At 55.1% G+C, this 25,956-nt stretch overlaps 1 protein-coding gene across 1 annotated transcript in view; it reads right to left on the bottom strand.

Annotated features, from left to right (window-relative positions):
- Positions 1 to 15,815, bottom strand: part of LOC127058450 (cytoplasmic phosphatidylinositol transfer protein 1-like) — a 43,348-nt gene extending 27,533 nt beyond the window's left edge. The window contains exons 1-2 of the mRNA XM_050968520.1: positions 15,676 to 15,815; positions 9,900 to 10,102 (exon numbers count right to left, since the gene is read on the bottom strand). Coding sequence (XP_050824477.1) covers positions 9,900 to 9,947 — 48 coding nt within the window. The 5' untranslated portion in view covers positions 9,948 to 10,102; positions 15,676 to 15,815. The remainder of the gene's footprint in view (positions 1 to 9,899; positions 10,103 to 15,675) is intronic.
- Between the last annotated feature and the right edge of the window lie 10,141 nt (positions 15,816 to 25,956).

Here is a 25,956-nt window from a genome sequence, read left to right as displayed (position 1 = left end):
GCCTCAGGCTCTCAGCCCTCCAATTGGCTTCCCTGTTTCCTCTGCGCTGGTCCTCCTGCTGCCCCAGAAGTAACTGCCTAGCCTTTGTTCATATCACACAGGAGCGCCGCCAGCTTTTTTGGCGCCCCAGGCAGCGGAAGGTCTTGCCCCGAAATACCGCCCCTGACAGAGGCGGCAGAAGGTCCTGCCCCTGAAATACCGCTGACGACCAGGGCAGCCAAAGATTCAGCCGCCGCAGTCGTCACCCCTATATGTTAGTGCCTAGGCAACCACCTAGGTCTCCTAATGGGTTGCGCCGGCCCTGATATTACAGACCCCAATGGATCCCTGCCTTGGCCCCAAACCTGTCCCAGCTGGGACAGGCAGAGAGCAGGAGGAGGGGAGGATCCTGCGTGATCCTCCCCCAGCTGCAGTTGCTGCAGCCACTAAAGTCCTGGCCTCTCCTGGCAGGGGGTGCTGAAGGGAGCAGGACAGGAGCACTGGATGCAGGGGAGCTCTCAGCTGCTCCTGTCGGAGCCTCTCCCAGCAGAGGATCCTGGTAGGCACAGGCTAGGGAGCACAGCCGGGGTGTTAGTTCCCCCTACTATGCCGTGGGGCTGTAGTAAGGCTCTAGCGGCCCAGGAAGCGTCTTCCCGCAGCTGGCTGAGTCAGCCTCCATTGTCAGTAGCAGCTCAGCCTTCCCATCCATTACTTAGTGCTGCTGCCTGTGTAAATATTAATAATGAGTTCGGCACATGGAAACAGGGCTGAGCAGATAAGCTATCAGCGGAGAGCATGTCCGTTCACACCTGCCAGCCACTGCAGGAGCCTCAGCGGCACCAGGCGGGGGCTCGCTTCCCCCCGCCCTCTCCCCAAGCCGGGGAGGATAGAGCTGTTCCCTCCCGGTGGGGATCTCCCTGGAGACGCAGTCTGAGGGCACCCCGCCAGGGTCTCAGTCAGGCTGAGGAAAAGGCACTATAGCCAGACCTGGTCAGACACCTAGGCATTGCAAACCTAAGCCATGGTGCAGTGCTCTCTCCCAACGAGTGGGTGGGGCTTAGGGAAACTACACTCCCTTTACTACACTGGATTGGGACTCAGGAGACTTGGGATCTATTCCCAGCTCTGCTGCTGAACTGCAGCTTAACCATGGGCAAATCATTTCACCTCCCGGTGCCTCAGTTTCCCCCTAGCCCTTTGTCAGTTTAGCCTGTCAGTTCTCAGGCTCACAGCCCCTAGCATGAGGGGACTCTGACCTTGCTCAGGGACTCTAGCTGCTGCTACAATACAAATAACAGTGAGTAATGAAAGCGCTACATCCACCAAATGACCTTTGGGCCTGGGCTCCCTGGCTAACTCTCCAGCTCAGCCAGAGGGCAACCCCTGCACTGCTTCTATCATAGACAAACAGCCAGGGCTGACTAAGAGCTCTGAGCTGGGGGATCTGCGGCTGGAAACACTCCATTGTTTGCAGTTCTGACAGTCCTCTGGGCTGAGCAGGGAGCACTGGCATTACCCATGGCATGGGGGTGAGGCCCATTTCTTTTTGTAACTGGGGTCTATGCCTCTCCCCACATTGATCTCATTTCAAAGCCTCAACACGCCTCAGTCTATCGCCCGCAGCTAGTGAAGAGAACATGCATTCCCTGCCCCAGGCCTCAGGATCGGAGGAGGCTGTGTGGCCTACTGGGAAGAGCATGCTGCAGAAACTGGGACAATCCTGGGTTCCAGTGTGGATAATGCAACTGACTCACTGGGAGGACAAATACATGAACTGATATGCCTGGAGCTGACCCTAGGAAACCTCCCTGTGGCACCAGGCCCATACGAGGATGATCCCAGCTCCTAGTCCAAACTTGTCCCAGTAGGGCACACAGCCACCTCCAATCCTGAGGCCTAGAGCAGGGAGAGCATGTTCTATGTCTAAAGGCGTGTATGGTAAGTCACTCCATCCAGCAGCCGGGGTACAGGGGAGGAGAGGTTAGCACACTCAGACTCTTTCAGGCACACCCACAGGCCTCCAGCCAGGCCAGATGGAGTCAAGGAAGCTGCTAATTCTGCCCCCTCATACTGAGTCTCAGTGTGTTAGCAGAGACTCCCGCTCACATGGGACACTGCAAACAGTCTGGCTGGTGAAGCTCAAACAGCACCACAGAAAGGGCTAGTTTCTGCTGTGCAAACATGAACCACTCCAAGCGGATCAGCTTCCAAGTGCTCCTCCACTGGCTGCATGGACTGTTTGCTCAGCCCCATGTCAGACGTAACCTGATTTTAATCAGGATGTTCTCAGGGTGTCCAGGGAGGGACGCTGCTTGCTTGGAATGCTATGGCTCCAGGCCACAATCTTGCCACGAGTATCCTTTATAAACAGCTGTATTACAGTAGCGCCTATAGACTCCAGCTGAGATTTAGGACTCTATTGTGTAGGCACTGTACATACATCGTGCGAGACAGTCCTTGCCCCAATGAGTTTAGAATCTAAACAGATAAGGGCTCGAAGGGGACACTGAGGCACACATGTGGGAAGTGAGCTGCTCAAGGTCACACAGCAGGCCAGATCTCCCAAATCCCAGTCCAGGGCTCTAGCCACTGTACTGTACTACCAGATCGCTCCCAACTAAAACCAGGGAATGGCAGGAGTGACAGCTTCAGTCCCAGCAACCGGGAGCCATCTTTGGCCTGTCTGTCGTTTCCTTTTATAAAGTGGAGCCTAGAGATAGTTTGCCAGCTTTTCAAGCACAATAAACCCCTTCTGGAGGAGTCTGCTGAAAAGAACATTGACTTTTTGTTCAATAAATAACATGGAAGCGGAAAAAAAATATTTGATGATGCTTCTGCATAAAAATTATTTTACTGTTCCACTGAAGATCCTATTCATCACTCTAATTGCCAGAGAGATCTTATCTCCACTTCACCTAACTGTAAATGTTCTCCAGATGTTAACACGAAATCTTTGCTCTCTTAGCACATTAGAAACTGACAGCCCTGCAGTCCACAGAGTACATTTGGAAAAAGATATGCTAGGGAGCACCCTGAATAAATTGCTGATGTGCCCTTTCTAATTAAGGCTACAAAGTACCCTTTGTATAGGGATGCTGGGGACCTACTGTAATTACCGGGGCTTGCTGATGGGAATTTATGCGTCTTCATAAACATTAACACTATAGTTTACTATTGAGAGACTAGGGTATAACTCAGAGGAACGCTAAGCACCAGTGCTGTAAGCAGATTAGCCACGGCTCTCCATAGACAAGGATATGATATTACATTGATTCTAAGAGGGATACCTGGGAGGTCTCACACTGGGGGTCGGGACCTTTCAGGGGGTTGTGAGGTTCTTACATGGGGGGTCGCGAGCTGCCAGCCTCCACCCAAAACCCTGCTTCACCTTCAGAGTTTATAATGGCCTTAAATATATTTTAAAGTGTTTTTAATTTATAAAGTGGGGGTCACACTCAGAGGCTTGCTGTGTGAAAGGAGGCACCAGTACAAAAGTTTGAGAATCGTTGTTTTAGATTACTACCGATATACTCAGTTTTAAAGCATGCCACTACTGCTTCCTATATGTTACTAAGCTTATCAACAGTCTTAGCAGTTATGGGCACGGTAGCTTTCTACAGATAAACTCACAGCTCCGTACCATAGACAGTGTAACTTACTATAGAGCTCCTCGCAGCTCTCTGCAAGCATGGGCAGTGTGCTGTATGCTACTGCTGCTATCCTCGTGGGGAATCACTACCAGCACACGCCTACAGCAGTTAGCATGAATAAGGTCAAGATCTGCTTCTAAAAGTAGCTGCCTGTAAATACATTGTAGGTTACTAGTGGTAAATACTCGTAGCCCTTCTGGAGCTGCGTATTGTGCTATTGGCATAGGCACAGCTAGCTGTAAGCAATGACAATGCACGGCATTAGTCATGGAATAATTATTGACAACACTACAGAGCTCGGATCTCCTCATCCTATGATACTGTGTGCTAAAGGAGACTAATTGCTTGAGGAGCGCATGCGGTCTTAAATTAAACCCCGTTGGCACATGCATTGCTGCAGCCAGCTTCCCCAGATCACCCCAGGCCTGTTGTGCCACAGCCAGGAATCCTCAATCTGTTGTATTTAAGCAATCAAAAGCCAATTGTTTTTAGCACTAGGGAAAAGTCATAGGTTCATCTTGTAGTCACAAAAGGCTTTTTGCCATAGTTCTAACAGTGAACTCAGATCCAGGGCGTAGGCCCCTAGGTGTCCGTACAGCACCAAGCACAGCCCGGATCTCGGTTGTGGCCTATAGGCGCTACAGCAATACAAATAATACATCTGCTGCAGTGACCCCGGCTGGCCCAAGAGAGAGCCTTGCAACCCCTATGCTCCAAAACACGGGTTTCAGTTTGGAGTGTCAATATCCAAACACAACAGAGGTGGCCTCCGATGCTGCACAGGGCCCCATTTTTCCAGAGCACCCAGAACACAAGCATCCAGCCACCAGGAGGTTCCCCTTGCACTGGTGCCAGCTGATCACAGCAGAGATTGCATCACTCTCCCTGCCTCACTCCTGCAGAGTGGGTGAGTGTTCAGAGGCCATGCAGTCCCACCCAAAGGTTAGCGGGGGCCTGAGGATGCATCCCATGGGGAAGCTGGGGGAAGCTCCACACAGGTCCCACCCACCTGACCCGGATGTCAGAGGTGTCGAGGGCCCACAGCTCCAGCCAAAGTCAGTGGGAACAGCAGGCGCTCACCTCATAAAATCTTGCCCAAAGGGGCCAGGCTTAGGGAAGACTTGCACTGGGCAGAGGAGCTAAACAGGTGAACACTATAAGGGCAGTGTGTGAGCGTGTGTGTGTGTGGGGGGGGAATGGGCCAATGCAAGCCCCCTTTCGACCCCTGCACACACACCCCTTCATGGCAATAGCATTGCCCCATCCCGTGAAAACTAGGGGAGATGCTGGTCTAAGTGGGTTTGCTGAGATGCGTCCATCTGCCTTGGCAAATCCTACATGCCGATCCCTTCCCATAGCTCCAAAAACCAGCACAGCCCCATAAGGACGGCAAGTGTCACTCAATGGTTACAGCAGGGGCCTGGGGAGTCAGGACTTCTGGGTTCAGTTCTGAGCTCTGCCACTCATTGAGTGAGCTTGAGCAAGTCACTGCCTGGCTCCGTGCCTCAGTTTCCCCATACATATCACATGGGCAATGCTCTTGCATGCCCAGGTCCCCCAAGCATTGCTTGATGAGTGTTTGCAGAGTGCTTGGAGCACCTCAGATGGGAGGGGTGAGAGCAGGGCCGCTATTACTGTGGGCGCCATGCAGGGCTGCTGCCCAGGGCTCTCCACGCTCAGCATCTTAACGTACCTTCAGTTCGGTTTCTCAGAAGACCTGTCAATGAGGAAGTTTCCATGACGCATGCTGCCACGGTAACGAAGGCCTTTTGCAGGAGGCAGGAAGCTGCCTGTCTGACACTTCCCGTGCAGGGGAGGCCTCACATGTAGCTGACCGTGGGCTCCCATGCTGAGCTTGGGGCCTGCTATCAAACCGCAGCCTCCCCTCTGGTCGTCTTTCATACACACCCGGCCCCTCCTGCCCGCAAACAGCAGACCTGCACGGCAGCTTGAAGCCTTCATCCCCCCGCCCCTCCACCCCCACCCCACAACTGCTGTCGCTTTGTCCTGTCGAACAGCAGGCCAATGCAGACCACAACTGCATTGCAGCGCCTGCCCGAGCTCCCCTCCCCACAACCCGCTTCCTGGCCAGTTTGGAAACTAGAGATCAGCTCTCGTGGGAGAACGCAGATCTGGATGTGGAACTGGCTGGAGTTGGGGGCCAGGCCCAGCTGTGCTAGAAGCTAAGGCTACCTGCATAGGGCCCACTCCGGTCACTGCCCCACTAAATCACTGCTCTCCTCTTTAACACCCTCACCCGCACCAACCCCTTCTCCCTCCAGGTCACGTCTCCCAGCAAAAACGCAGCTCTCTGCTTCCATTAACCATGTAGGACTCTGCTCCCAGCACATGCATGCGCCTGCACTCACGCCATACAGGTCAGCCCTCAATCTGCTTGGTGAGATAGAGCCTAAGGATTGACCCAAGCAGCTGACTTCCGCTCACATGCGGCTCTCAATCTGCCACTGGCACCAAGTCCCTTTTCCCACAGCGATCCAGCTGCCCTCAGTAAACCTGTGCCAAGTAGGTGGCATGACACCAAAGGCCGTCAATGAGGCCATGAGCGAGATGATGCGCCCATTTCTTGTATGAGAGAGCAGCATGTCTGGCTAGCGCCCAGCCATGGAACATATGGTGCCAGGGAAGTTGGGATTGTTGCAGGTCTGTGGCACGAGATAGAGATGGGCCCTGTGGACAGAGTAATCTTAAAATTACCCCACACAGCATATTTCATCTAAATCCATCCCAAAGCGCTTTTCAACACACACATACAGGAAGAACTTCCCCTGCCAGTAACATGCAGCCACCTCTGAAGTGGAGCAGAGCAGCTGTTTTAACAATGCACAGCAACCCCGCGCAAGAGTTAAAGACAGGGAGTAGGGATGAATACTGTACCCAACTGAAACTGCTGGGGGAATTTTTGATTGATAGAGTGCAATGACCCCTCGCTGGAACAGGGCCAGAGCTATGCCTCTCTCAGAGTGTGCTATGGCAGAGTTTTGATGCTCACAAGTGTTCTGAACCTGGGTTACTTGTTTCTTCCAAACAGCAACGAACCAAAATCTGCTCTCAGTTACAACATGTAAAACCAGAGTCACTCCATTTGACTTCATAGGCGCTACTCCAGATTTACAGTGGCGTAAGCAAGGGTAGATTTGGGTCCAGCAGCCCAGTGGCCCTTAACATGTACCTATCTGTGTGGGTATCTCTAGCACATCCATCACTGCAGCTTCCAGGGGTCATGCTAGGGAACAGCCTGGAGCACCGGTTACCGAATCAACAGTGCTGCTTCCCACTGCACTCGGTGGTTTCCCATCCAGGTCATGAGCCTGCCCGACTCTGCTTAGCTTTTTCCCCCGCAGTGAAAATAACCCTGTAGCAGGCCTCTTGAAATGCCACTTGCAACTCACTGGCCTTTTGACCTGGTGGCGCACACCTGCCGCTGCACATGGAAGCCATTACACTTAGCCGCCACTGGCTCCTGCCTAGCACTTTCACTTCACACACACTACCAGCCCCGAGCGTCAGTCCCCTGAGAACAGTTCTACAGTCAGCATCCCGCAGGTTAGGGCTTACACCAGTGCTCTTAGCACAGAACAGAGGACTCCCAAACTTTTCCACGGTGTGGGTCACATTTTAACCCCGTGCTTGTCCCCTCTCACCACCTGACCCCATCTCTCAACGCCTCTGTGGCAACTCCAGCAACTGCTTCAATGGAAACATAACATTGGGAACGCAGTATTCATACTGGCGCTGGGACATAATGCAATATGACAGCTGGAAATGTTCTCTGCGGACACCAGCAGGTGCTCCACAGATGTCTTTTTAAATAAGCTCAGGATTGTTGTGCCCATTTTACAGATGGGGAAACTTAAGCAGATGCCCACAGCCACACGGCGACTCAGTGGCAGCGCTAGGCAGATCATCTACTCCCAGCTCCATGCCTGCTAGACCCAGCAGCACTGGATCCCTCCAGCATAGTGGGAGGAGCCCAGACCTCAGCAACTGCTCACTAAATGCGCACCAAGAACCGCCGGATGGCACTGCTAACAGAACTGGGATCAGAAATCAGCCTAGTCCTCAACTCTGCCCCCGGAAGCATGGGACAAATTCCCCAGGACGAGCCACACAGCAGCAGTGCAGGGAGCTCCCGAGCCTGCTGAACACTCCTTCCTGGCTCCCTCCTCCCCCATGTGATGCTGGAAGCCCAGAGCCTTCCTTGCTCTGCTGTGCAGACAGCTCCCACTCTCTCTGCCCCTCTCCCTGTGGATCTCCCAACCCCAGGCTGGGGAAACTGAGACCCTACCTCTGTTCTGAGCACTTCTACCCAGCTGACTGGGCTGGGAGGGGACGGAGCAGGTAACAGGTGCCAGGAAGGGCTGGGTTCCACTGGCCAGGGAGGGCGCCTGGCAGGGAGAAGGAGAGGCACAGAAAGGGGAGGTGGGTGGGGTGCTAGCGGCAGCTCTCCACCCACGCAGGGCTCCCCGCCTGACACCCTGGGGATCTGCCCTCCTCTGCTCTCAGTTCTTGCAGCCCAGCCAGCTCGTTTGCTGTCGTCCGTGGGATTTTCTACATTAACAAGACACACATCACAGGGAGGAAGCTTTGCCACTCTCGGCTGGATCTGGTCAGCCCTGGCTCTAGGATGGCCCCTCGCCACTCTCACTCCCGCCCCCATGCTCTGAGCCAGATCCTCCCATTTGGTACAGGGGGATGAGATCCAAGATCCTGCACCTCACAGCCCCCGACTCCTTACCTTTACCCCCTGCTGCCATCCTGCCCCTTTAGGCTCCTCACCCCCAACTCCTTACCTGTATACCCCCCTGCTGCCTCCTGCCCAACCATACCCCTCACCCCATCACAGCCTCAGCTCCCCACCTCACCCCCCACTGCCACCTGCCCCATTGTACCCCTCACCCCCAGCTCCCTACCTCACCTCCCACTGCCACCCTGCTCCATCATACCCCTCACCCTCAGCTTCCACCCATACCCCCACTGCCACCCTGCTCCATCGTACTCTCACCCTCAGCTCCCCACCTCACCCCCGCTGCCACCTGGCCCATCATACCCCTCACCCCCAGCTCCCCCGATGCCCCCCACTGCCACTCTGCTCCATCATACTCCTCGCCCTCAGCTCCCCCCATACTCCCCACTGCCACCCTGCTCCATTGTACCCCTCACCCCCAGCTCCCCACCTCACCTCCCGCTGTCACCCTGCTCCATCGTACCCCTCATCCCCAGCTCCCCACCTCACCCCCCAGTGCCACCCTGTTCCATTGTACCCCTCACCCCCAGCTCCCCACCTCACCTCCCACTGCCACCCTGCTCCATCATACCCATCACCCTCAGCTTCCACCCATACCCCCCACTGTCACCCTGCTCCATCGTACCCTCACCTTCAGCTCCCCACCTCACCCCCCGCTGCCACCTGGCCCATCATACCCCTCACCCCCAGCTCTCCCCATGCCCCGCATTGCCACTCTGCCCCATCATACCCCTCACCCCCAGCTCCCCACCTCACCTCCCGCTGCCACCTTCCCCATCATACCCCTCACCCCCAGCTCTCCCATTGCCCCGCATTGCCACTCTGCCCCATCGTACCCCTCTCCCCCAGCTCCCCATCTCACTCCCCGCTGCCACCCTGCTCCATCGTACCCCTCATCCCCAGCTCCCTATCTCGCCACCCTGCTCCATCGTACCCCTCACCCCATCCCAGCCCCAAACCTCCATCTCCCACACACCTGCTGCGATCCTATTCTCTATTATACTCCATTAGACTCCAATTCTCCACTTTACTGCCTGCTGCTATCCCGCCCCACCATTCCGCTTTTCTTCCTCTGTCCCCTTCCACCTGCTATTCTGCCATCACACTCCTCCTCCCGTCAGATCCTCCTCCTCTCTCCCCACCTCTGTCCCTATACCTGCTCTGCCCCCATCACACCCCTCCTCCCTACCTGCTGCTATACCCCCTGTACAGTATCTCTTCCCAACCCTGATCCTATCCTCTGCCCCTTGCTGCTATTCACCCCCTCTTCCCCATGCAGTGGCGCTCTGGCATGCAGGAGGGCAGTTATGTTGCACCCCCTCACGCTAGGCAGTGTCGCCTGGCTCACGGAAAGGGCAGATCCCCTCATGGCTGGCGTCTTTGGGGCCGCAACGTCCCTCGCAGCAAATGGAGAGTGTTCCATCTAATCCTTTTGCCGCCTGGGGTCCAGCCCACACTGCCCCTTCCACCCACAGGGCCTCCCAGGAGAGCAGCCGAGCACTTACCTCTTCAGTGGTGAGTGGCATGCAGATCCGATACTCCTTTATCAGCATGGTGGCCCCCTCGGTCTGCTGGGCTCAAGGTGCACGGGCAGCCCCTCTGGAAGGAAGCCGAGAGCAGGGAGCAGATGGGAGCGCTGGATCAAGTGGAAACGTCAGTATGGTGAAAGCAGAGTGGCACCCAAGCCTCCTTCGGAGAAGGACTCATTCTGCAGGGAGACAGAAACACCCGCCCGTGGGGAGAGGAAAGATCAGAGCAGAGCAACAGCTGGGCTCCAGCCCGTATGCCCGGGGACTCTCCGATCCCTTCTTAGTCAGAGCAAAGGCTCCTCTATCCTTCCTCCCCTGCTACCGGCACAGCTCTGCTTGTGACTTCATAAGCCGTTGCCATGGCAGTGGTTGTGAGGTCACCAAACTAGAGTGTAACAACCTGGCATGTATCAAGGGAAGGAGCTGGAGGATCCAGGAGCTGGGCAAGGAGGGGAGGCCAGCACCCCCAGCTGTGTCAGATCCACACATCAGCCATTGGGGGCAATTGGGGGCAAGAAACAGCCACACAGAGGGGGAAGGGAGGGATCTAAACTGGGATTTAACCCCTTCTCTGCTGAGGGAAGGTCTGCCCCTCTCAGCAGCTGCTGGTGCAGGAACAGGTGCAGCCTGAGGGGAGCAGGTCCTCTCCCCTGGGAATCCCTGGGCCAGTACAGCTGTGCTGTTCACAGGGATGCAGGTTACACAAGTGGCTCCAAAACCAGGATGAAGTGGCACCGCAGAATGTAGCTAACCCCTGGGGGGATTCAGTGAGTGTGAAAACATCAAGGTGAGCCACACGCTGCGGGAGGGAGAGGCGCTGCGGGAGGCGCTGCGGGAGGGAGAGGCGGCCACAAGGAGAGGTCAGTGTAAGTGGCTGCCTCCTCACACTCCTTGTTTTACACTCATCCAGTTGCTGGTGCCCCTGCCCCCTCGGCCTGTGAGTGCAATGATTCACACCCTCCAGGCACAGCCCTGGGCCCCTCTGCAGCCAATGGGAATGTTGCTTTTGATTCCCATGGTACATGCAGTCGGCCCCCACCTAACACCCAGTCAGTGTAGGTTGCACCGTTGTGCCACTCCTTCCCCTGGTGTCTGACCAACCACTCCTGAAATAGCTGCTGAGTTCTGAATCCACTGGAATCACTGGGCTTCCCGCGATATCCCCAATCTTGCGCTGGGACCAGGCAACCTCAGAGGTGCTTAGTATTAACTGGGTATTACATACCAACACAGTGCGCAGTGCTGCACAATACACACCTAATGTCAATTACACCAGGCCAGTCCCAGAGTCTCGACCTCAAGGAGTTTACAGTCCCAGGGAGATAGACCCAGCCTGGACACACGATCCCTGAGCTGCCAGGGGAGGTAAATTTCTTTAATAGATTCTCTCCACTGTCCAACTCCCTTTTCCTTCCTCCATGTAAACTTACACCCCTACTGTAACAGGTTGGCAGTGTCTGCCTAAACCAACTTGCCCTTTAAGCTTGTGCTGAGCCAGCTGGCAAAGGGTTAACTGGGCTCTGCTGACTTGTTATCCCAGGTGGCTAAAAAGGAAGTGGGAGTGGCTCTACAGGGACAGAGAACCTTGAGTGTGGGCTGAGCAGCCCTGAGGGAGGAACTCCAGGAGCAGCCAAGCCTAGGGAGAAGGACTGACCTGAACTTTGTGCTGTCGTATTGTTAGTACCTTGGCTAACAATGCCAGTCCCCAGGACGGGGGGTGAGGCTGGGCTCTACAGGGTATGTGGAATGCATCTGGGAAAGGCACTTGCTCAGTTATATACTGGCAATTATTTGTAGGCAGAATAAGTGAGTGCTATTAGCACTGAACAGCTCCCAGGGAGGTATTAAGAGGGCTGAAGTAAGGGTGGTTAACCAGTCCAGGAGAAGCAGAAGACTTTGGCCACACATAAGGGCCCCATGGAGGAAGGTACAAAGAGAAAAGGTGAAGAAGGGGCTTTGAGGAGGACGAGCGGAGGCCGTTGCAGTTAGCAGGTGAGGAAGCAGAAGAGAAGGAGGCAGAGATACAGCCGGGAGCAGGGAAAGTCCGATGGAGCCTTGACTGAGAGGCTCAGGCCTGAGGCAGCCACAGCTGATGGAGAAGCGTTTTCTGGGTGCTACTCATACATGGGCTGCCCAGGAGGAGTGATCCCCATATGAACCTTGTAGGCTGTTCAGGGCTTTAGCAGCCTGGGCAATGAGGTTTGTGTGGTTTCTCGCCCTCCCCCTCACACCTGAGCAAAGGCCTGAGCTCCAACCACACTCTGTGCTGCAGGTATGGGAGTTGCTGTCTCCAGTGATGGCTGGTATCCAACATGCATGCAGTGTCCGTGAGGGCATGGACCCGGCCGTAAGTCCATGCTGCTTACTTGGATTCCTCTGGATTGGGTTCCACTGCCCTTTCCCCTTCGGCACTCCCATGGGGGATGAGTTGGGAGGAATTCATTCTACCTCTGCCACTCAGTACTGAGCTGTCCCACCTTTCTGAGGCCAATCACCCCCTTCACATAGCATCCTCACTGCAAAGCCTTCTCCCTGCCCCTGCCCCAGCCCTAGCCATCTGCTCATCTTTCTTTTCAAGAAGTAAGAGTCACACATCTCCTACTGAGATGCAAAGCTGGGAAGCAGGAGCAAGACCTCTCTCCTGGTTCTGTGAAAACCCTTCTCCATTAAGACTGGAGGGATAAAAAAGCAGAGAGAAATGCAAGCAGCTAGAGAAGGAGCTCTGCTAGGAGAGGGAGCGGAGCTAGAACCAAGGCGGGGGAGAGGAGCTGGAAAATCCAGGGTCACGCTCCAGGCTGCAAAAGCTGCACTTCTCCTGAGATTCCCAACTGGAGGCGGAGCAGAGGGCAGCAAGAAGACAGGCCTCACATAGGCTTGGGCTGGATAGGGGGCTAGCCCAGATCCAGCTGCAGAGAAGTGGGCAGATGTAACTCCTACCCTGAGGATGGATGGGCAGGCAGAGAGAGCAGCCAGGTGGCCAGACAGACATTCTTTGACCATTGGACTGAGAGTAGAGAAAGAGTGTATAGGCCCATAGCCAGCAGACAGAATGCCTCCATGCCCCTATGCTGGTGGCCAGACAAAGAGCCCATACCCCCTGGATGTCTGGGCAGACCGACTGCTTAGGGTGCTGAGGAAATCAGAGCTGGAGAAGCCCTGTCAGGTGCCTAGTGCATATTCTGCTCTCAGGGCACTAGGTGCCAACTCACTGCAGAACTGAAGAGGGCAAGTGGTCGGATGGAAGAAACAGATGCAGCATTCACCCAAAGAGGGATGCTACAACCAGGCTGGTAAGCTCAGGGGCCTGAACGGTGAGCCTCCAGCCTGTTCATCACAATCTCAGCACTGGGGCTTGGAGAGAGCACAGGGCAGGAGGGAGACACCAAGCAAGAGGAGATCGGGTCCCATGAGCTTATGATTTGGATTGTGCTAGAGGGCCCAGCCTCAGTGAGCTAAGCACTATACACACTTCTTTGGCCCCAGCCCAACAGAGCCAACAGGGGGACACCACAAACAGATGCGGGAAGCAAAAGGGACCAGTGAGACAAAACCAGGCAAGAATGAGACGAAATATGTTTTCATGCTATGGCAGTGCTATGTCCCCAAGAGAGGCTGAGGAGGCTAATTGTTTCACCTCCAGTAAACACTTATTGATTTGTGAGCTGCCTTCAGCGGAGATGCTGAGCTCAGCTCCTCTGAGGAAACTGACTCCTGTGGCGCGGCTCTGGATTTCCTCCAGTGTAAACGGGAGCCGAACCTGACTCTTGGAAAGAGCTGTGGATTTGTCCCAGCTCCACATGCCCTGGACCTGATCTGGCAGCATTTGTTCATGTGACAGCCCCATCAGCTTTGGTAGGACCTCTGACATGGGCACGGTGAGCAGCATTGGGCCCCCAGTTTGGAAAATCAGTTAATATATTACACTGAGAAGCTTATTAAGCATACACAGACCAGTAATAACAACCTTATCAGCCATGCAATAATAATCTTATCAGATTCACAGTAAATTTTATTAGATGTGCACTAGCTAGCTAATGGAAACATGTAAATGTCATGCCCCAGCCCTGCAACAGACACATCTGGGAGAAGCAGGGAGGACAGAGGGAGTACATTGTGGATTACGGAAATAATTACAGTAGCTGGGAAGAGACAGACCAGAACCAAACCCAAATGGGGTGTTGGGATCCGCAGGAGCCAACCAACCAGGCTTGTTTGGGGGACAGGAACTGAGTAAGGCAGATACATCTCATGTTCCTTTGCCCAGCCCTTAGTTCCATAGCAATCGAGTGGGTGGGGATTCCATTCTGTTTAGGTTCTCGCTCCTGTCCATCATTGTGGCCTCTGATCAGCAGTGTGAGTGCAGTAAACTCTATGGGGATTCATTCTGTTGTTTGCGAAACACCCTGTCTGGAGCCCTCTGAGTAATAAAACCATCTGGCTGAGCCCAGCTCCCTAGGACAGGCCAGAGCCTCTTGCATCTGATAAATTGACACTACACTTTGTCTTCACCCAAAGGCCAATTTATTTATAACGCAGCTGCTAATCCCCAGCAAATACTGGTTTTGTAGTAAATATGTCACTAAGGTAACCTCCAGCTGCCCAGTTAAGCCTATGGCAAACATGGATTCTCCTCGCTGGGCTCCAGGCCCGCCCTGTCCTGTGGGGAAGGTGCCAGGTCCTCAGGCGGGGAGCCCTGCGCTCTGCTTTGCCCTTTCTCTGTTTGCCAACCCCCACACCAGGAGAACAGCTCCGGGCCTGGCACAGGGAGCTCGCAGCCAAAGAGATCCCCCGACCTGGCCCTAGGGCTCGGCCAGCCATCACATGCCCTGGCCCCGGCGATCAGGCGCTGCGGGCAGATTGGTTACCCATTAATGACACTAGTTTCATTGAAACTTGACCTGGGGTGGGGGCTGCCCTGCCCAGAGGCTAGCGCCGGAGGCCGAAACTCACAGGAGAAAGTGGAGCCCCGCGGCACCTCGCTCCGCCCAGGTCCCCACTTGCCCGGGCCCAGCACTGACGCGGGGGCCCGAGGCGATGGGATGGGCGCCCGAAGAGGGAATCCGCCTCGCAGCCCCGCACTGCAGGGTAGAAACTTTACAGAGCCACGGCTCGGCTGGCAAAGAGATTTCTGCCTCCCCACCGCCACCCCCCCAGCGCCCACCCCTTTCCCTGCCCCATCCTCCCTCCTTTCCCTGCCCCATCCTCCTTTCCTCCCTCCCATGCCCCCAGCGCCCCCTTTCCCTGCCCCATCCTCCTTCCCTCCCTCCCGTGCCCCCAGCGCCCCCTTTCCCTGCCTCATCCTCCCTCTCTCCCATGCCCCCAGCGCCCCCTTTCAAGCCCCATCCTCCCTCCCGTGCCCCCAGCGCCCCCTTTCCCTGCCTCATCCTCCCTCTCTCCCATGCCCCCAGCGCCCCCTTTCCCTGCCTCATCCTCCCTCCCTCCCATGCCCCCAGCGCCCCCTTTCAAGCCCCATCCTCCCTCCTGTGCCCCCAGCGCCCCCTTTCCCTGCCCCATCCTCCCTCCTTCCCGTGCCTCAGCGCCCCCTTCCCCTGCCCCATCCTCCCTCCCGTGCCCCAGCGCCCCCTTTCCCTGCCCCATCCTCCCTCCTTTCCCTGCCCCCAGCGCCCCCTTTCCCTGCCCCATCCTCCCACACGTGGTTCCCCTGCCCCCCCACCTGTGTTCCTGCAGCTCCCTCCCTTCCCTGCTTCTCCAGCCGCCCCCGTTCTCCATCCTCCCCCTGCACTCAGCTCACCCGGACCCGGAGCGGCGGGATTCTCCTTCACATCTGTCCGTCCCCGCGGCGGCCGCTCACAGGAGTTTGCCTCCAACTTCCGATCCGCGTCCAAAGCGGCCCCGCGTGGCCGAGGGACCCGGCGCCTCTCCGGCGCTAGCAGCCGGGCCGGGCCGCCTGTGCCCCACGAGGGTCGGGAGCCAGCGATCCGCGCTGGCCACGCCGCTGCCCCTGGGCTGCGAGTGCGGCTCCCTCACTCTGGTGCTGCCGCTTGCCGCATCCTGCCGACGAGCCCTTGCTCACACCGACCCCTAGGGGAAAGCATCTGGCAGCGCAGGCAGCCCGGCCGGCCGGCCCTGCCCTGGGGGAGCCGCGCGGAGGGTGGAAATACCTGCCCGCCGCTAGGGAGCCGGCCGGGGCAGAGCAGCGAGAGAAACCCTACCCGCAACCCCCGCGAGCGGGGAGCCGTGACTGGCTCGGCCAGGGGGCGGGGTGCCTGGCTCAGCTGGCGGGTGGGGCTTGGTTCCCGCCTGTTTGTCCGGGAGAGGGACATCGCCAGGTTAAATCGGAGCCTGACGTTTGCAAACCCGCCTGCCGAGCTGCCTCGAACCCTGCGTCCTGCAGCCAGACAAAAAGGCCACTGGACTGTCACGGGGGCTGCTTGGCTCCTCTGCACATTGGGCCTCTTTGAGGTGCCTAAATATGGGTTTGGGAGGCTGCCTTTGCAAATGTTATCCCACATCTTAAACACTGCCCCTTCCCACCCACCCACGCACAACCCACCTCAATTCAGGAGAACCTTACAGGCAGTCTCTTCGCCCTCTGAAGTCATTGTCCTGTTTGCACAGCCTAAAGTTAAGCCCAGGAGTAAGACCTTGCAGGAGCTGGGCCACCAACACTATTATGGATTAGTGAGTCTGAAATCCTGCCTTCTACAGTTCCCCACGTGTGGAGCAAGGCTGCTGCTCCAAGAAGCTGCCCACTAGATAAGACCTGAAGCACAAATGGACCAGGAATTTTTACATATCCAATTTATTCCCCCCTTTGGAGGGGAATCTCACTAATACCCTAAACTACTCAGTCTCTGTTTGTCCTAGTATGTTTTTCCTTCCAAGTGTCTCTGGTCTGTGGGTCCAGTTCTGCAGTCAGATCCAGATACACACATTCTGACACCCATGCAAAGTCCCATAGACTTCAGTGAAGCTGCTGGTACGGATCCAATTACAGCATCAGGGCCTTAGATTGTAAACAACGGGCTGTCTTTATGTATGTTTTATACAGATTATCAGCACAAAGCAATAATAATGATAATTAATAACCAAGTAAGATTTAATGTGCCTGTTTTCTCAATGCCAGTTTTCTCAATTTCTCAATGTGCCTGTTTTCTCAATGCACTTTCAGTCAACCTGGTCATTAAACACAGATCAGTTCCTTTTACTTTTTGTTTCCAGTTTCAAGTGGTGAGTCTCACTTGAGGGCTTTCATGCACTAACATGCCCTTGAAATATTTAGCTTGCAAACACTTTCGTTAATTTGATTTCTGGTAAAAAAAAAAATTTAATAGAAACATTTGTAATAGTTATAAGTTTTACACAACTTTAATGAACCCTCACTTTGGGGCCAGATTTAGCCCAAAAGTCTGTGCTTCTGCTGACCTCAAAGGGAGTTGAGAGCACTCACAGCCTCGGGCCCAAGTTTTCCAAACAGTATAAAGTGTAAGCCAGACCTTCCCTGGAGACAGCGCATACCACAGTCTGTTTGCCAACACACAAGTGCTGCCTAGTATAACTCTCCCTCACCTGATCCTGACTGATCCCCTTGGAATAGGGTGCGTGCCAGGAGGGCGGAGGGGCTGGAATGGATGAACGCTAATGGAACTCAGCAGGAAAACCTGCAAACAACCAGACCCAGGGAACAGTAACTCATGACAAGGTGCACCTGCAAGGGCAAACCTCCTGGCATCACCACGTGAAGCAAGAGCAGTGCTTGTTTTGGAAACAGCTGACTTGACAGTTCCAGAAGCCCTCTAATGACACCCATGCTGAGACCAGATGAAAGACCAGGGCAACTAGAATAGCTCAGCATTGTCAGTTCGAACCCTGCTCCATAGAGGGGTGGACGTGGGGCGGCCTGTGGGTTGAATGCCATTCCCCAGGTTCTGGAATGTAGCCTGCAGCTCACCTGGTCTTTAATACACAAAGATTGGCCCTTGAAACTTTACATGCAGTGCTCCATCTTGATCCATAAGGAAGGGTTGTTTGGATCAAGGTAGCACATTGCATGCCAGGATGTGTAGTCTCCAGAGGTCACATGATTTTATACAAATTAAAGTTGATCCCTTGGGCTTCTGGAAGTTGCTAATGCATGGCTCCCAGCTAGGCAAAGTCTGGGCATGCCCAATATAAGATAAGCTGTCTTCAGTCTCATAGGACAGAAAGTTTGTAGGAATCTTTCCAAGCCAGTTGGAAGAGGTGGCCACTGGGACTTCTGTAAAGTTTCAGTAATGGCCTTTTCCTCTGTTGCTGTCATGACTTGACCCTCTCTTGATGCATCCAGGTAGGGAGGAGGAAAGGAGGTATTTCCACAGTCCGTGATTTTTCTCTGTTAAAACAAGGTAACATCATCTACTTTTGCCATGGAGAAAATTTAGAAGCAGATCTACACCACCTAGTGGTGATGGAAATCACTGAATGTGAAATCCTTAGGAAAGGACTTCGTGCGCTACAGCATTCAGCCTAATATCCCAGGTTTCTTTGGAAATCAGGGACTTACTGCCATCCATTTCTGAATCAGGCACATAGGGAGGCTTGGAGGGGGAAGATAGAAGTATCAGGCCTGTTATGGTCATGAGACAGACTGATATCAATTCAGGGGAGTTCCTGTCAACACCCAGCGTGGCATCGTTTATCTGCCTCAGAGGCATTTTTAGTGGGTCCATCACCATTGTGTCTTGGCACATGCTTCACAAATTTAAAAGAATTAATGAAGCCAGGAAGAGCTGAGAACCCCAGGGGCCAGACAGGTTGCTGGTGTGAATTAGCCCAAATCCACAGAAGCCAATGAAGTTGTACCAGTTTACGCCAACAAGGAATTTAGCCCCAGATCCGATTCACTCAAGATGCACTGATCAGAGTGAAGGAGGGCATGTGACTCAGGCAGGCATGTGTTTTGTACGTGTGGTGGTGTTTGCATCCTGGAGTTGGTGAGTGTCCCCAGCTAACTGGGCCGTGTGAGGATTGGTCTACACTAGATTAGATTGACCCAGTTATAGCTCTCAGGGGTGTCCTGAGTGACATAGTTAAGCTGACCTAAGTCCCCCTGTAGACAGTGCTTGGTCAACAGAAGAAATCTTCCCTCCCATTGGCATAGGTAACGTCTATACTAGCTGTGCCATTATAGCATTCAAGTGTAGACAAGCCCTGAGGCTGGTCTGTGCACAGGCATCTGTGTAAGTGGATTTGGCCTCAGGCTTGTTTGTGGATGTTGGACATGCAAGATTCCCCCGGACCACCAACGTCAGTGTGTGTGACCGGGCTGGAGCGGGGAGCATTTCTCTCGCCTCGCTTGGCTGATGAGGAAGGGGATAAATTTAGCCTTTGTCTTTCCAGGGAAGCAACACTGATAAATGGACAAGATGGATATCAGCTTTCCTTGCGGCAAACACATGCTGTTAAAAATAGTGCCAAGGACACCAGGAGCAGGCGCTGATGTAGCAAAACAGGCCTGGGAAGGTGAGAGCTCAGCATCACATTGGCCTGCCAGCTAAGGATGAACTTGAGTAGCCTCTCTGCTGGTAGGGTGCCTGCCAGCACAGGAAGAAGAGCTCAGCAATATCTTATGCTCAAGTAAGATTCTGCTCAGCAACCCTCCTCACAGCACACATGCACCCCATGCCAGCAAGCCAGTGCCTCCATCTCTCACACAAACACCTCTATAATCCCCTTCCTGTGGCTAGAAACCCTGACCCCATTTCCCCACTCCGCTGCACAAACACTCCTATAATGCGTTCCCTTTGGCCCGAACTCCCTACCCCACAACCTGCCGAGCCCAGCGCTAAATAAAACCCCCTGCACTTCCCTTTGTAGGAGAGTGGAGATTGAAGAGCAGATCAGACAAGCTGTTGGAGGTCCACCCCCATTGATTCCAGCTGGAAAGAGAGGACATTTAGTTGGCCACATGCAGAAGTCTCAGGATGAATACTGACATTTCTCCTAAAATATTCCATGGAGATTTTCAGAGGTCTAAAGAACGTAAGTTCTCTGCCCTGCGCTATGCAGGACATCAGACCAGATGATCAGAATGATCCCTTGTGACCTGAAAAATCTCTGGGTGAAAACCTGGCCTCCATTGAATCAATGGAAAAACTCATCGACTTCAGCTGGGCCAGGATTTCACCCTAGGAATCCATGAAATAGCACCGACCCAGATGAATGGCACCAAGCAGCATCTGCATGGGAGTTGGTATTGGAACCAGTATTTAACAAGGAGCATAACATAATCACAGAGGCCAGGCTCTGTACCCCTCTAGCCCACCTTCCCCTTTGGGGGCTTCTCCTGTCCCTATTCATCTTGATGGACAAATTGGAGCACCACTGATGAAGACCCTACAAATGATCTACACTCTATGGGATGGGGAATCCTCACTTGCCAAAGCCTCTCTGCACCGGGCCAGGGTAAATGGGGCGACCTCTCCTGCCATCCTCTAGGCAGAGCTTCTTCATTAAACCCATTCGATTTGGTGCACATACCGTGTGCCAGAATTTTATGTCCTCACACTGACCTTTACCTGCTACTGAGTCCCACGTCTGGACTAGAGTCATGGCCCAGAACCCAGCTGCGACAAGGGAAGCTGACATTTTCCGAGGGAGAACACCAAATCAGACATGCTACCCCCGAGCTGCCCAGATGCAAGCATCCCGCTTCTCAGGGCAGGGAGTGATCTCTTTTCTCTCTGTGCTATTACAGCAGTGTGAGCCAAGGGCAGACGCACAAGATTAATTTCAAGGGGGAGGGACGAACTGTACCTTAAAGTCACAAACTGATTCAGCAAGGTACCTGAGCACGTGAGCAGTCCCATTGACTTCCATAGGGTTACAGTCTGGGTGACAATGGGAGCACTCATGCTTAGCCAGGTACATGCTTCCTGAGTTTGCACTAGAAGCGTCGAGTGTCTGGTGCACGAAAGTGTTGAGTTTAAGATGAATATTCTCCAGCCTCCCATAGAATGCCATGGGCTGGGTTCGGGCAAGGAGCACAGAGGTTAGAAAACCCCAGGTGGGCTGCATGCCCCTTGAACTTAGCACTCAGTCCCCTACCCCAGTGAGTCCGAGCAATCAGGCACCTTCTTCATGTGGCCTCTGGTTCCGCATCAAAACCAGGGAATAATTAGTTGCTAGGCAAAGGCTGCATGGAATGTGCATCCATACATTGCCATGGAGATGCCATGTGGAAGTCTCTTCAGGTTCTGCAACACCTTCCTGAAACGCTGTGAAATCACAAGCACTGTGTTAGCCCCTGGTGCTAGTTGGGACTGACACCCCCTGTGACCATCAATACATCCCTTGTCTCCTCTGCCCTATCTGTGACCTTGCCTTTCAGCAGAGTGCATGAGGCCATGCTCTTTTCCCACCTCCCCAGCCACCTCTCCCGTACCATTCTGCACTCATTTCATGCTGAGTATTCCACTTAGGGCCTGATTTTCACAGGCAGTGAGCACCCACTCCTGGCTGTGCCAAGCTGGGAACCCAAAAAAGACTCATCTCCCCACTGCACTGATGTTTGTCACTAAACCATGCTGCTGTTTCTTTTGTAACATCTGCCTGTTCCTCTCCATTCCCACTGCCAATAACCCCCCTCCAGCCTTGACTATTTCTCATCCTAACCCCTGCAGCTCCCTTTTCTGAGGTCCCCTGCACTTTCACCTCCATCCCCTCTTCAACTAGTCCAGAATGCTGCTGCAGAAGTTGTCTACCGGGCACGCTGCTCTGACTCTGTCCAGACCTTATTCAGATCTTTTCACTGGCTTTGCCTTCCTGCCTGCATCAAACTGAAGCTTTATGTCTTGTGAACTACCTTCTGTCTGCCTTCTTCTTGACTCATCTCACCTACCAATCTATGACCAACCTCCCCCACGCCCCGCCCAGACACACACATCTTGGCCTATGAGATGGTGAAAGGTTTCTATATTTGACTTCTGCTCTAGCCCCAAGGTGCTAAAGAATACCACAGAACATTTCATTGGTGTGCTGTGGCCACTGGGATCTGCTCACTTCCTTGTGTGCGGCTCTCCCAATTCCCTCGGAAAAACCTTCTCCACTTTGGCATTTGCTGGAGGTCTCGTTCCTCAGGTATGGTCTGATCCTGCGCCTAGGGCCAGCTCTAGCCATTTCGCTGCCCCAAGCATGGCAGCACGCCACGGGGAGCACTCTGCTGCTCACTGGTCCCATGGCTCCGGTGGACCTCCCACAGGCATGCCTGCGGATGCTCCACCAGAGCCGCGGGACCAGTGGACCCTCCGCAAGCATGCCTGTGGGAGGTCCACTGGAGCCGCCTGCCACCCTCCCAGCAACCGGCAGAGCGCCCCCTGCGGCATGCTGCCCCAAGCACGCGCTTGGCGCGCTGGGGCCTTGAGCTGGCCCTGCCTGCGCCCACCGATGTCAGTGAGTTGTGCTACTGACTCCCCCGAGGAGCAGGGTCAGTTCCATGGAACAATGCTGTCTTCTCTGCTGCTTGGGAAGTCGCCTCTGACCATTTCTGTGCAGCTCTGCAAAGACATCTACAAACACCATGATGCCTGCCATTGAACTGCCCCTCCCCACACATGGCTCAGTGGGTGGTTCCCATTCACTGAGCCCCGCCTGTGTCTCTGCACCTATGCCAGGTGATTCCCACCTAATGAGCCCCCACCACCCTCAGGTCTCTCTATTCCTGAGCTGGGCGATTCCTACCCAATGAGCCCCCTCTCTCCTCGCAGATTCACACACAGAAAGGCAGAGCCTCACCCATGTTGACATGGCATGGCACATACAGGGGGAGAATTGGACATGTGCCAAGAAACATACACACAGAGACACGCCTTGGCGCTGAGGTGCACTCACAACTCATGCCCAGTGCGCGGGATGGCAGAGGTTCACGGATCCATCTTTGCGCTGGGACCCCACCCAAGCAGGGACTCACGGGCGAGACACACACAAAAGAAAAGTCACACAGAGATACAACACACACTGAAGCAGAAAGTCACGTGCCCACCCTCTCTCTCATCTCCCCCCAGCAAAGCAGATTACACATGCCCTAGCCACACACCATCACACCGCTCCAGCTGAGCTGCACAGCCACGCTTGTGTGCTGACACACACACACATCCTGAAGCTCTGCTGGATTAAGAGTCGGCGAGCGTGTGACTTGCTAAACGGAGCGCAGAATAGAGCAAACTGAAGGATTGCAGGTTGCTTTTTATAGCAACATATCAATCCTGGGAGACAGAGGATCTATGGAGCACGGCTCCTCGTAGACACAATTAGAGCAGCTTGCTGGCGTGGTGCTTGCGTCAAGGGCAGGCACGCGTCCCCTGGAGGGAGCCTCACGTCTGCGGCCTTGGCACCGTTCTTGAAGTCCCAGCCCCAAGCAGTCTCAGTGTGAAGGGCAGAGCCGAGCTCTGCATCTCTGAGTGCGCTGGGCTTTTCAGCCAGTCGCTTGGTCATGCCTCTAGTTTGGGCTGGCTGGTGTGAATGAAAGGGCATCCCACCCTGCCAGGCTTCGGTGCAGGGCCATGTGCGGAGCAGTGAGGCCACGGTGACACCTCTTCATAGGTCTCTTAGCCAAGCATCTGAAATGCCTATAACAGGTGCAAACTGGCTCGCCTAGTTCAACTCCAAATGGCCGACCCCGAGCCAACCAGCTGCTGCCCCCAGAGAGACAGGCAGTGAATGGCTAGGACTAGAGGGGAGGCTCAGGCACCCCCATTCTACCTACCAGCTCCTTGGCCAGCAGACCCATGCTGTGGCTACACTTAGGCGGAGTGGGTCAAGGCATGGCGCCAGTGCCTGAAATCCAGGATGGAGTGATGCTCGGGCACATCCGAAATAGAACCGAGCATGTGAGGCAGGAGTGGGGAGGGGCAGGGGGACATGTGGGGAGCCCACAGCAGGGTCCAAGCACCCTCTGTATGAGTCTTCCCACCCCGTTTCCCCAGCCAAGAAGAAACCAGGAACGGAGGGGCCAGCACCAAAGGAGGAGGAGAGCACGGGCCCCGGGGGAACACCTAGGCAGCCCCCAGCTGGACGCAGAGCAGGAGGCTGGCTCCCTGGAGGAGGAGAAGGTGGCGGTGGAGGCAATAATGCAGCAGGAGGGGGAGCCCAGGAGGAAGAGCCCCCACTGAGGTTCACAGCGTGTGCCCAGGCAGGTGCTGGCCTCCTGTGCTTCGCCCTGGTGGCCTGGCCTCCGAACAGGGCCCCCTCCTGCAGGATGTCTCCCACTTCCTGCAGTCGTGTCTGTCCTGCTGCCATTTTTTTTGGGGTGCGAGGGGGGCTGCTTGCATGCTTGGCAGGAGGGGGGAAGACGAGGGGGGCTGCCCCGCTGGACACAGGCATGTTGTCCAGCTACATCCCTGTGCCTTCCAATTTCCTTCTGCTGGCTGCTGGCTGCAGGGAGTGAGATCCCCCTGGGATACAGCTATGTCTCCCATCTCCCTGCCTGGCCCAGGGGACATGCGCATACCTGCATGAAACTGCAGCTTTTGGTCCCCTCTGGTACTCCGCACCCTGGAGCCACTGGGTGCTGGCTCCAGCATCGGTGTTCCTTAGATGCGTGCTCCCAATCCCTAGCTGTTAAGGTATTCAGCATCCCCTGCCTATGCCAGGAGATCAGTGGGCACTTGGCTGGCATTGCAGGCTGAGGCCCAGCTCCTGGGGGAGGCGGGTTTGAGGTGGGCTTCCCCTGGCCCATCCCCCCACTCCAGCTTGACAAGGCTACAAATGCAACTCCACTGGGGAAACAGCTCGACGCAGTTCCAGTCTGGAGCAGGGATGCAGTCTCAGGCCAGATCCAGAACCAGCCTGGAGTCTTGCTCCGAGACATGGATACGTTCTGGATTGTGCTACAGATGGAGCCAGGTTAGCCCACGGTGAGGGCTGGGTCCCTGGCAGGACTGCATCTGTAGCGTGGGCAGATCCCTAGCAGAGACCCTGTCTGTACTGCTGTCCCCATCAACGCTCTCACCCACTCGCCTGTGGCCACGCAGGGCAGTAAGAGCGAAGCAGCGTGGCTGGGGCCTGCCAGAGGTTATGACAACCGGAACACACCCAGCCAGCGCACTCCAGGACAAATGCGGCGCTGCTCTGGCAGGATTTACTCCTGTCCGTTGGCCTGCCTTTGAGCCAGTGTTTTCTATCTGGATATCTGTGCACATGCCTCTCACATGGTGCAGAAGAGGAACTCACCATGGGCGTGCACCCTCCTGGCTGAGCATGGCATAGCAGGGTCTTTTCCATGGGCACCAACAGCTGCTCTAGCCCTGCAGTTGTCCATTGCTTCTTGCAACTCAGCCAGCGAGTCCCACCTCTCTGGAAGTAAACTAAGTCCAGCTCAACAGCAGCCTCCTGGTTTCTCCCTGGGCCTTCAGCCTCACCTCAGACCTTATTGGCCCTCCAGCCCTTGTCACCGGGGACCTCCATGCCACCATCCCCTGGGAGCCAACAGGGAACCCAGGACCCTGTAGCAAGCAGCTAAGCTCTGTCTATTCAGCCTCACTGCTTCCTCCCTAGGCTACTTCCTAGCTCAGCCTGTCACTAGGCCTCCCTCCCAGCCCCTTCCAATGCTCACTCCTCCACAGATCTCCGAAGGAGGGTGCATTAGTCACAGGGGACAAAGCCTATGCTAGGCCCACCTGCCCCAAGGAGGCTCTGGCATCCAGCAGTCTCAGGCTTGCCCTGGCCTCCCTCCAGTAGATCTACCCCTTTCCCCTGTTAGCCCCCGCTGAGCTGGGCTTTTCCTCTTTTAACTCCTCCCTCCAGACTTGGCACCGCTCACAGTTGTAATGGGGCACAGCTGGTCGAGCCCACAGGCTCCTCTGAACCCCTTCCTGGCCAGAGAGAGGCTGCAGACTCCATCACACTAGGGGGCTGTCTGGGGTGGGTCGGAGGTGCAAGAAGGCCAGCAGGCAGCTTCCTCTTCAGAGGCCTTGCTTAAGGGAAGTGCTGGAACAGTTAGTTCTGAAGCCTCTGGCTGGGTCACCTGCGGAGCCCAAAGCCCCATTGGCCCTGCAGGGTGACACGCAGCCGTAGTAGAGGCTTCTGCTCTCAGAGG

This window comes from Gopherus flavomarginatus, chromosome 9 (assembly GCF_025201925.1).
Source record: "Gopherus flavomarginatus isolate rGopFla2 chromosome 9, rGopFla2.mat.asm, whole genome shotgun sequence".
In the NCBI taxonomy this organism is placed as follows: Eukaryota; Metazoa; Chordata; order Testudines; family Testudinidae; genus Gopherus; species Gopherus flavomarginatus.
Note: the sequence above shows the minus strand (reverse complement) of the source record. Positions and strands in the feature narration are given on the sequence as shown.